Below are 12,185 nucleotides of genomic sequence, written 5' to 3'. Positions count from 1 at the left end.
TGGTGTTGCTTTATAAAATGAGCTCCTGTTTTCACTACTAGCAGTTCTGGTTATGTGAAGTGTTGTACGTCTGTCCCACTTCTGCCTTCTGTAGTGGTCACGTCTTGGTTTGTCCCATTTGGTAGCACCTCTTTATGCCAATTTACAAGTGGACATTTCTTTTGCTCTCAGAATATTTTCACAGTTCATTTTGTCTCTGTGCTCCTCCAAATCCATGTTTCTGCCCTTTGCTTTCTCCCTAAAAAGCCTTCAGTCAAGTATTTGTGCTCTGTCACCTCTTGGTGTCATCCCTCTGCAAGAGGCCACCTTTGTGATCTCTGTTCTTACAGATTCAGGCTCCAGCTCCAGAAGCAGTGCTGTGTCTCTTTCGTGCCTTCTTTGAAGGTTTAATGGTTCTGTGGCTTTCCTTCTCCCATGTACTTTCTCTATACCCTCCTTCCTTTCTTTTTCTCTTTTTTCTGTAAGGTACACGATGCTGTGGTTTTCTGAGTTCCTAAAAGGCTGAGCTAAACTTCTCTCATCTTTCTCCTTTCCTGGTCTGGCCCCCCTGTTGTGTGTTTTTGTTCTTTGGTGGTGGTTTGTTTGCTGTCATCAGCCTATCACAAATGAATAAAACTAAAAGAGCTGCTCAGGTTTCTGTTCCTTTGCCATGCCTGTTTCCTCTGAATATTCTGTCATTCTTTTCTTCCCAAGCTTGCATCCTTGCTGTTGTTTTAAGGAGTGCTCAAACACTTTGCTGCAGGTCGCTCCACAGTTCTGCAGTATTTGTTTACCATTGCTGTCCGGACCACTTCCAGTCCCAGAGTGGGGATGCAGCACTCAGATTCTGCAGTGCTGGTGGCCAGGAGCTCCCAGCAGCCCATGCTAGCTTGTTTATTTGAATGCATTGCAGGGTGAGGCCTCGTGTTGCAGACAGGCACCAACTCCTCTTTTCTGCCATCGGGAAGGTTATATTCCAACAGCTCCCTTCCTGCTTTTACATGGTTTCAAGTTTGTGATTTCTAGCTGTAGGAGATGGCTGGAGGCAAGTTCTTACTGTTCTTGCTCGTTTTTATGGACAGAAATGTCTTGAATGTGTGTTTGCACGTGCCAAGTGTCTAATACCAGTGTGCTGATGGCCCAAATAACAGCCACTGGTAGGCTCTACAGGCTCTCTTACAGGTAAAACTCTAGCTCCACCTGCTTGTTGTTGGAACAGCGAAAGTTGCAAGAGGAAAGTAAGTGACTGCTGCAGTGAGGTCACTTTGCACTGACAAATCCCTGGGGCTTTGTTGCAGGCCTATGGCGGTGCCTATGACGTGATGAGCTCGAAGCATTTAAGAGGAGATGCGAACTACGCCTGGCCGACTGCAGAGGTGGCAGTGATGGGGGCAAAGGTAAATGAGTGCAGGCTGCCTCATGCTGGCGTGCAGCAGCTGTCCCTGGACTTCTGAAGTGATGTACCCACACTGCGTGGGGTGGTAAAGCAGACAGCTCTCCCCTGCGTGGGTTGAATGCCTGTGGACTTCATCTTCCTAGGGTGCTGTGCAGATCATTTTCAGAGGAAAAGAGACAGATGCAGAGGCGGAGTATGTGGATAAATTCGCAAACCCCTTTCCTGCAGCTATGAGAGGTATTGTTATTGCACGCATTGTGTCCTTTGTTTTGAGTTTGCTGTTGGGTGTAGTTAAATTTTAAGCACTGGGTACACATTTTGCTGTATGTTATTTAGCCAAGAAATCTGTATCCAAGTCAGAAACGTCCCTATAACTTGTGCATGAAGAGGAAAACCACGTCTAGACCAAAACACCGAAGCACCCATCTGAATGGCTTCAGATGGGAAGGGGCTGGTGCAACATGGGCACTGCAGTGGAAGGCAGGGTTTCAATTTTGCAATCACCTGAGGCACCTCAAAACTCATACTGTTAATGAAAATTACAGGTGCTTTGGCAATCTACTTCATGGCTCTAGGTGCTGACCAGTGGCCTTGAGAAAGGGTCTGGTTCAGTTCAATGGCTTTGCCCAGGGCTCCTTGGTATGAGTTTTGCTCTTCTAATAAAAAGACTTTTACTTGTGCTTTGAAGCACTACCTGTGCTCTAGATGGCAGTTCTCTAGGCTCTGTAGCCAGCTCTACATCTTTCCAGCTTTGCCCAACTAATAAGCTTCATACTTCACTTAAATCTTGATAGTGCCCCAGAGCTGGGAGGATTTACCCAAGCTCCTCACCACTGCTACTATGTTCAGGATCCATCCTTTGGTTCTGCAGGAAACTGTTACTGTTGTTAGAGCCAGGAAAAAAAAAAAAGACTCATGAACATGCAAAGTTCAGGGATCCTTCTAATCAACAATTGTGAAGCTCTAAGTCAAACTAATTAATAGTAGAGATGGTATGTCTAAGATTTCGCAGTAACAGGTGAAGCATTCAGTGAGTAAAGCCCACTCCCTTCCCAAGTTATCATTATGGTTGGCTAACTCTTTCTGGGGGAAAAAAAATCCATTGTAACACTTGCCACAGGAATATTTTCTCTTCAAGCTGTTTTAAATTCTTAAGTTAATCTGTAACTCGTGAACAGTCCATCCCATGCATTATTTTAGTTCTGTGAATTTAAATCACAACCTAGATGCAAAAGGTTGAGAGGCAGACTCATAGAGGTGGTTTGTTTTCACAGGGTTTGTTGATGATATCATCCAACCTTCGAGCACCCGCATACGCATCTGCCACGACCTCGATGTGCTGGCAAGTAAAACACAGTCCAACCCCTGGAAGAAACATGCTAATATCCCACTGTGAGTGTGAGGAGGGAGCTGGCCCTGGCAGCACTCTGAATGCCAACATTTCTGTCACGTGGCAGTCTACTCTGCAACAGAAGCACTTCATTTTGATCTTGCTAATGCTTATCAATAAATCATAGTACGTACCTCATTTCATTTGAGACCTTCCCAGTTCATCTTCATAAACCTTTCTTTGTTGGTTAATAAGCGACACAACCTGCAGTGCCTGGTCCTGGTTGTTCAGGGCTGAATGCTCCTTTGGAGCCTTCATTTCAGGGGTGGCAGAGGTGGCTGAGTTAGGCAGAGCAGCACTGACTGCTCACTGCTGAGACATCACAACTCTGTGCAGTTCAAGAAAATTCCAATGGACATAAAAAAAAGCCTCTCCCATGGCAGAGGGTTGAAACAGAGACTCCCAGGCTGGACTTCCAGCCTGCTTCTTTTTTCTGTGATTATCTGTCCAACTTGCAAGTAACAGATGCTACTACCAATGGGTCTGTGCTCACTCTCCTCCTTAGAAGCTGCAAACTACAGCCTCAGTAGTGAGTGATGGCTGCCATCACGTTCAGCACTACTGCAAACACCTCCCATCCAGTGAGGTCCTGTGATACCTTGTCTGCTGTGAGTATCCTCAGTAATTAATGGTGAATTTGTTACAGGATATAGAATTACTGTACCTGCATATCATTGCTGCTTCTGTCTGCTCCCCAGGCCTCTGAATTTGAGGAAGGAGATAAGAGAGCAACTTCCCTGGTAGGCATTATTCTTAGGTAAGTGCAAGCTGGTGTCTTCAGCCATGGAGCCTGGAAAAAAAAAAAGGGAAAAAAAGCAGTCACTTAAAAAATGACCTAAAAAATAGCACAGAAAGACTGTTTCAACTATGATCCCAGCTTTTTAATAACTAGAGGTGATAATTTCAGATCATGGAAATGCATTTACGCTGCCTGAATGTACCTGCCTGCATCTCAGCAGCCACGTGCTGAATGAGCAGGTGCCTGCTCCTACTGCCCCAGGAAACCGTGCTGCAGCAAGGCAAGGTAAGGTGAAATGTGAATGCATCAGGGCTCCCTGCAATGGGCATGTTTTTCAGTTTGTTGTAAGAAGTGATCAGGAGTCTGTAGGAGTTACTCACATAGGAAGAAGAGGATTTTTAAAGGCACATGATAGTGGCTGTTCCAAGTTTAGAGAAAGAAGCTGTCAGTACAGCAGTACATACAGTTTCTCAGCAGATGATGCTCACCGAGAACCCCAGCTGTCGTGTCACAAAGGCAGGAGCACTGTTCTCGTTTCCTAACCTCGTTAGTTACATAGACTCCAGCCTCTCTTCTCCCCTGTGCCAGTAAAAGAACGTGGCTCTTACATGCTGTTGACTTGGAGCACTTCATTGCTCTGTCATCACAAGGCTGTGGAAGCATACTGGAGAGAGAGCTGTTCTGGCCACGCTTCTCAAGCTTCTCAAGCCACCTAGTCCCCTGCAGAAACAATAGATATAAAATAACAGACAGAATAAAATAACAAACAGAAGTCCTTGAACTTAGAAGCAGGCCAAGCATGACACATGTCAGTGAGTGTGACTTACAGGCAGCTGGAGGGAGGCTCCGGCTATGTCTGAGGAGTAGACCCAGAGTGCAGTTTGTACTGCGAATCGTGTCCCGTTCCTCACCTGCTCGATCCTGTTACTTTTCCTCTCAGGAGATCTTTCTTTAGGAGGCATGCCAGATGACAGGGAGTTTCCTTTAGCTGTACAGAGGTGAGCTCATTAATGGCTTGGAGAAAAATGGCACCTCTTTGTCTGAGATGTGGGCATTTCATGTGGTGAATCTGTGAAACTTCATCTTGCCCAGGCCACGGTTCGCCCTTCCAGGCCTTCACTGGCTCCATTCTTCCCATTTGAGGTGGAAATGACAGGAGAGTGAAACTGTTCTCAAACTTTTTGGCAGTTTTTACAGTGTGGCAGCGGCTGAGAACAGTGGAACTTGTCAGCAGTGAGCCTTCCCGAGGTGTGTGATGAGTTACCAAACGCACTGCAGTCTCACAATAAAACCCCACTGTCAACCAAAGCCACACCACCATGGAGAGAAACAGGGAGAAAAAAATAAGGAAAAAGGGGGATGGGGGGAAAGACCAGACAGCATTTTCCTTTCCTCTAAGTCTGAATGGTTAAGATATGTGTGATAAACTTGGTTTCGAAGCCTGGGCTATATGAGAGCTACCATTCAGTACTTCATTTGGCTGCTAATTAATGGGATGATAAGATGCAATGGCCCGAACCAGTATTAGAACAGTTATAGTGAAGAGGGTGCTCATCATACTCATGATTTTGAATAGTTTATTAAATGAAAGGTGAAGCATCAGTTTTAAATTGTACAAAAGGAAAAAAAAAAAAAAACCTCATATTGTAAATGTACAATTTACAGAATTACTAGCAAAACCAATCAAGGAGACACTCATAATACAAAAACCTATTGACTGCAAACTGAACTGGAAACCCATTGCAGGTACCGTGATAATAAATGTTTGTTATACAGTATTCTACAATGTTAAATTAGGAATCAGTTTTCCACACAGAGGACTGTGAAGCACAAGGTTGGTCTGAGGCTCTGACTCAAACCAGGCAGCATTTCTTGTGCTGCTATGCTCACAGAATGACCATGGTGACACTTCAGTGCAGCCATCCCACCCCGCCCAGCTCCTCGGGGCTGGGCAGGAGGGAGGTCATGCTATTCCTTCAAGTTCCAGCCACTTCTCCCATTCCGTGTACGACCACGCTGTCAGCAGAGGAATGGCTGGATTTCTTATTCCAACATTTTTGGCAACCGTGTCTGTTTGAGAACTGCACATGTGAGAAAAAAAACAAACCTCAGCTCTGGGCAGTGCTGGTTTGTTCTTTATAGATGTTTTTTTCCCCTCCCAGCAAATAAGCACTGGGTACTGATGATGACTGATTTTTAAATAAGCTCATTAAAAAGAATTAAAAAAAAAAATCCATGAGTATTTCGCTGTTGCTTAAAAAAATCAAAAAGCACCTCTAGAACTGCTGTGCTCCAGGTGGGTCAGCCTGCTCAGTATCTCCAGTGCAGGAAGGAAGGAAACGTGTGGGGCTGATGCCCAGAGATGCTGGTCAGCACGAGCTGTGGCCAGGCAGCAGCTCTGGCAGCAGCCCCTTCCAGCTACTAAGCAGAGGCATCAAACCCAAGCATAATGCTATTCCAAATCAGTAAAGAAAATCTCTTATGACAATGACTTAGCTGAGGAAGTTTGGGGTTTGCCTGTGGTTTTTTTTTTTTTTAATTGTTTTTTTTTTCTTTTTTGAAAAATCGTATTTTTCTTCTCCAAATAATTACTCTTAATATGCACAGTTAACACTGAAAATGTAGCTGTATTCCATTGTAAGCTGAAGAACTTCACCATCTAAGCACAAGTTTCTATGCGGCACATACGTACTCCTAACTGGCAAAATTAATTTACAAAAATAGCGCAGAAGGTATTTACGGCGTGGGAAGCAGCTCCTTCTGGTACAGCTAACATTGCTTTTAGTGTGCTAAAGCAGTTCTTTCCCCCACCCTTGAATTATTGGTTTTTTTAAATAGGAAAGTTGCTGTTTATGTACCTCGGGTTGGCAGGGCTTGAAGTAGGTAGTAAAAACAGCAAAGTGATTACTTGAGAACCATTTGTGTGTTTTACTGAGAATACTTTATTTGCTGGTATAAGTTGCTAAAAATGCACAGAGCAAGTACCAATAGAAAACTTACTGCTTTTGTGTCCCCGTGTGCTATATAAAATGAATGTTACACAGCATCTGTTGGAAAAGTGGCTTCACGGACATCTCTTACTTTATGTCCCGTTATAAATAAAAATAAATCTTCTCAAGAGTATAAAATCTGGGTTTATCATATCAGAATCTGAATTTTTTTTGGCAGAGATGCACGTCATTAGAATTCTAACCTCTTCTAGAAGAGCGTTCTTCTCAATGCCTACGAGAGGATATAAGCGTACCACAACGTTAATCGAATCCAGTGTGTTCAAAGACACGTCCCCGTCGCCAGAGCGACCTGCTCACAGCGTCACTGCTAGTCAATGGCTGATAGGCATAGGTTTCATAAAAATGGCTAGCTCTTAAAACATAAAAAGGCAAATGTTAAAACCGTTTTAAATTGTACAGCAGAAAAATAAAGTTAAAAAGTTCTGTTATCACTCAATGTTTTCAGAAAACATATGTAGAACAGTGTTTATTTTGACAGCTGTCTTAACAATTTAAAACTTCCTCCTCATCCAGGAAAAAAAAAAATCTGTATTAGGACAGTCAAGAACAAGGGATACAAATGATTTTTTAGGTCAGCCTTTCTGAGGTGACGGGATCGGCCAACGTTCCTTTGTGTCATTAAGAAGTTCCTCTTCTTTCTGCCACTACAAAAAGGGATTGACCTTAATCATTTGGTTAGAAATCAAACCGTATCACATCAAAAGTGTGGTTTTCATACAAGCTATCACAGTATATAGGCCTCTAGCTCTAAACAATAGAGTTCCAAATTTGTAAAATGGCTCCAGCAGACTTCAGAACATAGGCATCCCAAATCCCTAGAAAAACGACGTAAAAGAGAGTAATTAATGAAGTGCACCAGGAATCAAAACAAGACTGTCTGATACAGAGCAGGCAGCACGAGTAAAGGCTTACTGAATCATCCTCGATGATAGCTGCGGAGTCGAAGAAGTCTGGCCTCAGCTCAGCCCGCTCCCGCCGGTTCCTTGAAGGTGGCTGTGAAGAGGGGCAGGCCGTCAGTACAGCGCACTGCTGGCTGCCCACCTGTGCCTCGTCATTTGGACGTGAAGGGAGAAATACAAAAGCATGGAAACCGAAAGCGGGTGACACGAAAATGGATTCAGAACTGCGGGCGGGAGGGAAATCCTGCCTGAACTCCGTCGGATTACTGTGAAGGGATCTGAGGCTGCGGTCTGATGGCACAGCCTGTTAGTACAGCACAGCAGCGTGCCCACCCCTCCACTGCCTGCGAGCACGGCTGTAACCTGGATGGCATTAAGGATCCGCTACACCACGTCCCAGAACACAAACGAGTGAGGGGTGGCTGTGACAGTGACACAAGGAAGGAAACAACAGCTTGGATAACTTTAGTTTCCAAGCTCTTTGTCATGTCAAACACCAAACCAAATCAAACATGGCTACTGCACTGCAGACGGTTCGAGTGCCACGATGCTGAGCAGGCAGCTTCACGGCACGTTCAGTGGGACAGAGTGAGCTGGTCTCACCTCTGTCCCCCAGCAGCGCTCCAACCCTTGGCTGGATCTGCAGGGCAAGTCAGATCAGTGACTTGTTCAGCACTCCACTAACAGGTCTGCATGGCTACAGATCATATTCTCATAGGTGGACAAGTCAGAGGTACAGAGGCAATGCTTCTTGTGTTTCTGTGAATAAAATCAATTGGGGCTGAACCTGCAGCTGTGGTTTCAGGGAGTATTCAGATTATTTCCACTCTTTAGCTCAGACCAAAGGAAATTAAGGTCAAAATTTTGGACACTGTCATTTGTACTCGTGGAATTCCTTTTAAATTATCCTTCAACCACTTTAAACTCACTGTTAATAAGATTTACTGACCAGATCAATGACCATTGTGTCCTCAAATTCTTCATTCATATCCTCTAGCTGTCCTCGTGAGGACATCATTACATCTTCAAAGATGGGCTCAGCGTCATCTTCCATTAGACCGCGTCTGATGAAGCAGAAAGAGTTGATTTCAGGCATTGTAATTTCCCAACCACGAACACTGTCATTAAGAACAATGCAAAATCCTTTCCCCTAATGCCTTCTCAACACTACACTGAGAATAAAGCCAGCAAGTTTACTCATTATTAGCTGGAAGAAAATTCTATGTAGAAAACCACCCACTCGCAGAGGTTAAAGCAGAGAGTCCAGTGTAATATCATTATGATCACTAATTAAATTTGTCCTTAAGTAGAAAAGGGCAATTAGCTCATTAGGTTTGCTTGCCCTGTTATAAAAAGGAGTTACAGTGTTTGCCAAGATCGCTGCTGAGTGCCTGGGAATCCACCACTGAGCAATTTTTAATGCTTTAAGCATGTGATCTTGCAAAAGACCCCGGCCCCCATCCTGAAAAGTAACTTATGTGCTGAGAGGCTTCATTTGATCACAGAGCACCTCGGACAACACAGCACCTCTGCATTCACCCATGTGTGCTGCAGCCATCAGCTGCCCGGCAGAATGCCTCTGCAAGAGATGTTGATGAAAGAAACTTAAACATGTTCACAGGAAAGCTGGAAAACAGCTTGAGAGAAATGCTCAGTGCTTCACGGGAAGTGTCTGAAGATAGCTGAAGGCTGTAGCAGAACTACAGAAAATGGTACCACGAAGGTCTGCTGTGTTCACAGGGCACCTGCTTACAGCCTTGGCTGGGGCAGAGCACCGTGCCAGAGCGCCCTATTGCCTCGTGGCCATCCCAGTGTTACAGAGCTGTTACTCTGCCTTTATTAACTAAGTTAAACATCGTCACAGAATTTACAGGTAACAACCCAGGAAAGTAACATTTAAACGCAGCTTTGCCATCTGCAGTGGTTCTGATGTGGAGATGAAGATGCTCTGAAGACTTACACTGCGTGCCTTACACCAGTTCTCCCTTTCATGTAGTTCATTCCTGTCCTGTCCTTTCGATTTAAATCTTCTAGCTTCTGTTGGCCCAACCAAGATATCTGCATCTGGGGACTAACAAACACAGAGCAGCGTTATGACTTAGAACACTAATGATCTTGAGTTGGCTGTTCTTAGACAGCATTTCCTCAAGTTTTGTGCCTGGGTATGCTTCGGATTTAGCTACTGAAATTACATCCATCGTTGTGCATGTCTTCTGGATTCCCTTCTGCAATCTGTGTCCTCCCACTGTGCATAAAACAAGCCATTAATTGTTACAATAGAGACAGCTACATAAAATGCTAATATTACTCGTTCATTAATGAAGCATGAACCTGAAGTGAGGGCACTTCAAAAATCTAATTCACTGCCTCAGATCAGGCAAAAGATGAGTAAGAATAGATCCAAATTAACAACACAGACACATTTTAAGACAAAAAAATCACACAGAGTGAAAGAACAAACTGCTTTCAAATACATACTCCCAATCAACTTTAGCATCCAGTAACTAATCCACATATAAACTCCTGTGATGCTGTAGTTAGCACCAACTAAATCCAGCAGTAGACAGCAATGCATTCTATGTTTTGTGCACTGCAGTTGGAAAGAGACAGTAGTAGAGCAACACCACTTTTTAATTATGTAATCTCATACTCCAGGAAGATTGACACAATAAAAGGGACGAACCGTGTGAACACAACCCAGGAGGAAATACTGCTCTGGGCATGACTGACTGCTCTGTATTTACTTTTGACCCTCATCTTCCATAGAATTACTGAGGCTGGAAAAGACCTTTAAGGTCGTCAAGTCCAACCAGCAGTTTAATTATCCAGTGTTAGATAACTGTGTGCAGCTATTATGCAAATAGAATGCATTAGATTGTACACTCCTGTATACATTCATATTTTAAGTGATTTTGCATGGACTGCACAGGATGTTTGGGATCAGGAGCATTAGGGATCAGCAGGACCCAATATAAGGTATGTTGTGGCACATTCAGAGGCTGCATGAGGTGACCTGCAGGATGTGTGTGGACAAGCAGCTATCTCCACGCTGAAAGGAAACCATTCTCTACTTTCAGTTCACCCTGTGAACTCCTGTGTGAGATCCAAGGAGAGCAATGCTGCCTTGTCTTTGCTCAATAGTTCTCTGCCTGCAACATTCAGCTCGGATAGGAGAAACAGGTTCAAGCACAGAGTGAAAAGCCTGGTGCAGCTTCTCCCCTGAAAAGGCAAGAGTTCTCCCACAGCTCAAGGCAGTTCCCTTTCATCAGGCTCAGGAAGGTGATGCACAGCGAGTGGAAGCTGTCACACTTTCTGTACCTGATTAAATATTCACAGAGATAGAGGCAGCTTGGTGTTCAGCACACTGAGCTGGGGTCTGTGAGGGGCAGGGAAAAGGCGCCTGCTTCACCACGTCGCTGGGGTTTTTTTGTTTTGTTTTAACTGAGGACTAGAAAAAAAGGAGAAATGGTTGAGCCACAAAGTCTTCTTTATAATCTGGAAATTATGGCAACATTTGGTGATTTCAGATCATGTTCAAATCCATGTTCTGAGCTCAGGAAGCAAGAGACACGAACCTAGATCTCAGTACTGTAGGAGTAACATGAAAAGATACTTTGGTTTGGATGTTATCAGCTCAGAGCTGTGCTTTCATGCCCATCTCCTTTGTACAGGTGAGAAAACCCATACCCTCACTTGCCTTGTATCTTTATGTGCCAATTCTCATTCCTAGAAGCAGGAGCTATGAGTTCAGCAGCTGACATGGACTGAAGAGTTAATTGTTAAGAAATCAGTAAAGATGTCTGGAGAGCATTTACTATACAATGACACAGGATAGAAGGAAAAAACAACAACAAAAAAAATAGCATCTAATTGTCTTTAGAAAAACAGGTCAATCCAACCTAGGCCCGCAAACACTATGACTTATCCATAATCCCATGATTATGGATATAAGATAGTTTTAATCTAAAGAACTTCTACCATTACTTCATTACACCGTTGGTTTTTTTTCTGGGAATTTAAACTAACCGAAGTATTGCTGAGCCACAGCCAAGGCCCTTCCATCTGTGGAGCCACAACTACCTGTATGAAGTTCACACAGCTTCTTTACCTGGATCTTACCGTGTTTGGTATGGACGTTCCAACACTTACTTGTGTAAAAAATCTTGTTCAGACCCCTGCTCCGACTCGTGCTCCTGGATCTGCTCTCCCATTTGTCTAGTGTTCTCTCTCAGGACAGTTGAGGTGAGCTGTGGTGCTTGCAGTGCCCCTGGAGTATGTATGTTCTCATTCCTGTTCAGCCAAGAGCCTTCCAGACTCTCATCTAGGAAAGGAACATTTGGAATTACTGATGCATTAGTGACAGTGTAAAATGCAGTATCACTGCCTTTAGAGTCCTCTCAGCCAACTCACTGAACCTTATGTAGTAATTAAAGCCCTCCATGGGTGATGAGCTTCAATACAGAGATCTTTTTAGAGGCAGCACCTTCTGCACATCTATGTTTTCAGTGGTTTAGTACCTACTGAAATAGGTGTGCCTTTAAGAGATCAGCTGGGTAAGTACTCAAAATGATAGATTCTGTGTTCTGTTTAGAAGGATTACTACCAGTTATTCCCAGCAATAACAACTATTCAGAGAAGAAATACTTCAGAAAACAAAACACAAAACATTGCAAACACACTGCACTGCAGCAGAGCCTAAACTGTTGGGTGGCTTGTACACATTTCACAAAGACCATTCCTAAGTACCAATTCTGCAATCTAAATATAAGGC

General features: G+C 43.9%; 2 protein-coding genes across 3 annotated transcripts in view; one reads left to right on the top strand and one right to left on the bottom strand.

Moving 5' to 3' along the window:
* The window catches only part of PCCB (propionyl-CoA carboxylase subunit beta), a 28,307-nt gene extending 25,404 nt beyond the window's left edge, over positions 1 to 2,903 (top strand). The window contains exons 13-15 of the mRNA XM_065748202.1: positions 1,278 to 1,376; positions 1,519 to 1,612; positions 2,650 to 2,903. Coding sequence (XP_065604274.1) covers positions 1,278 to 1,376; positions 1,519 to 1,612; positions 2,650 to 2,771 — 315 coding nt within the window. The 3' untranslated portion in view covers positions 2,772 to 2,903. The remainder of the gene's footprint in view (positions 1 to 1,277; positions 1,377 to 1,518; positions 1,613 to 2,649) is intronic.
* A 4,063-nt stretch (positions 2,904 to 6,966) lies between these two features.
* The window catches only part of STAG1 (STAG1 cohesin complex component), a 152,375-nt gene continuing 147,156 nt past the window's right edge, over positions 6,967 to 12,185 (bottom strand). Inside the window, exons 30-34 of one of the 2 annotated variants that reach the window (XM_065748187.1) lie at positions 11,564 to 11,735; positions 9,375 to 9,485; positions 8,364 to 8,478; positions 7,428 to 7,508; positions 6,967 to 7,330 (exon numbers count right to left, since the gene is read on the bottom strand). In XM_065748187.1, coding sequence (XP_065604259.1) covers positions 7,307 to 7,330; positions 7,428 to 7,508; positions 8,364 to 8,478; positions 9,375 to 9,485; positions 11,564 to 11,735 — 503 coding nt within the window. In that variant the 3' untranslated portion in view covers positions 6,967 to 7,306. Of the gene's footprint in view, positions 7,509 to 8,363; positions 8,479 to 9,374; positions 9,486 to 11,563; positions 11,736 to 12,185 lie in introns of both variants that reach the window. The other variant, XM_065748186.1, reaches the window with a different exon arrangement.

The sequence above is a fragment of the Cyrtonyx montezumae genome, unplaced genomic scaffold (genome assembly GCF_038088225.1).
Source record: "Cyrtonyx montezumae isolate F1298 unplaced genomic scaffold, pur_monq_1.0 scaffold_5, whole genome shotgun sequence".
In the NCBI taxonomy this organism is placed as follows: Eukaryota; Metazoa; Chordata; class Aves; order Galliformes; family Odontophoridae; genus Cyrtonyx; species Cyrtonyx montezumae.
The sequence above is the reverse complement of the archived record's forward strand: the minus strand, read 5'-3'. Positions and strand labels throughout refer to the sequence as shown.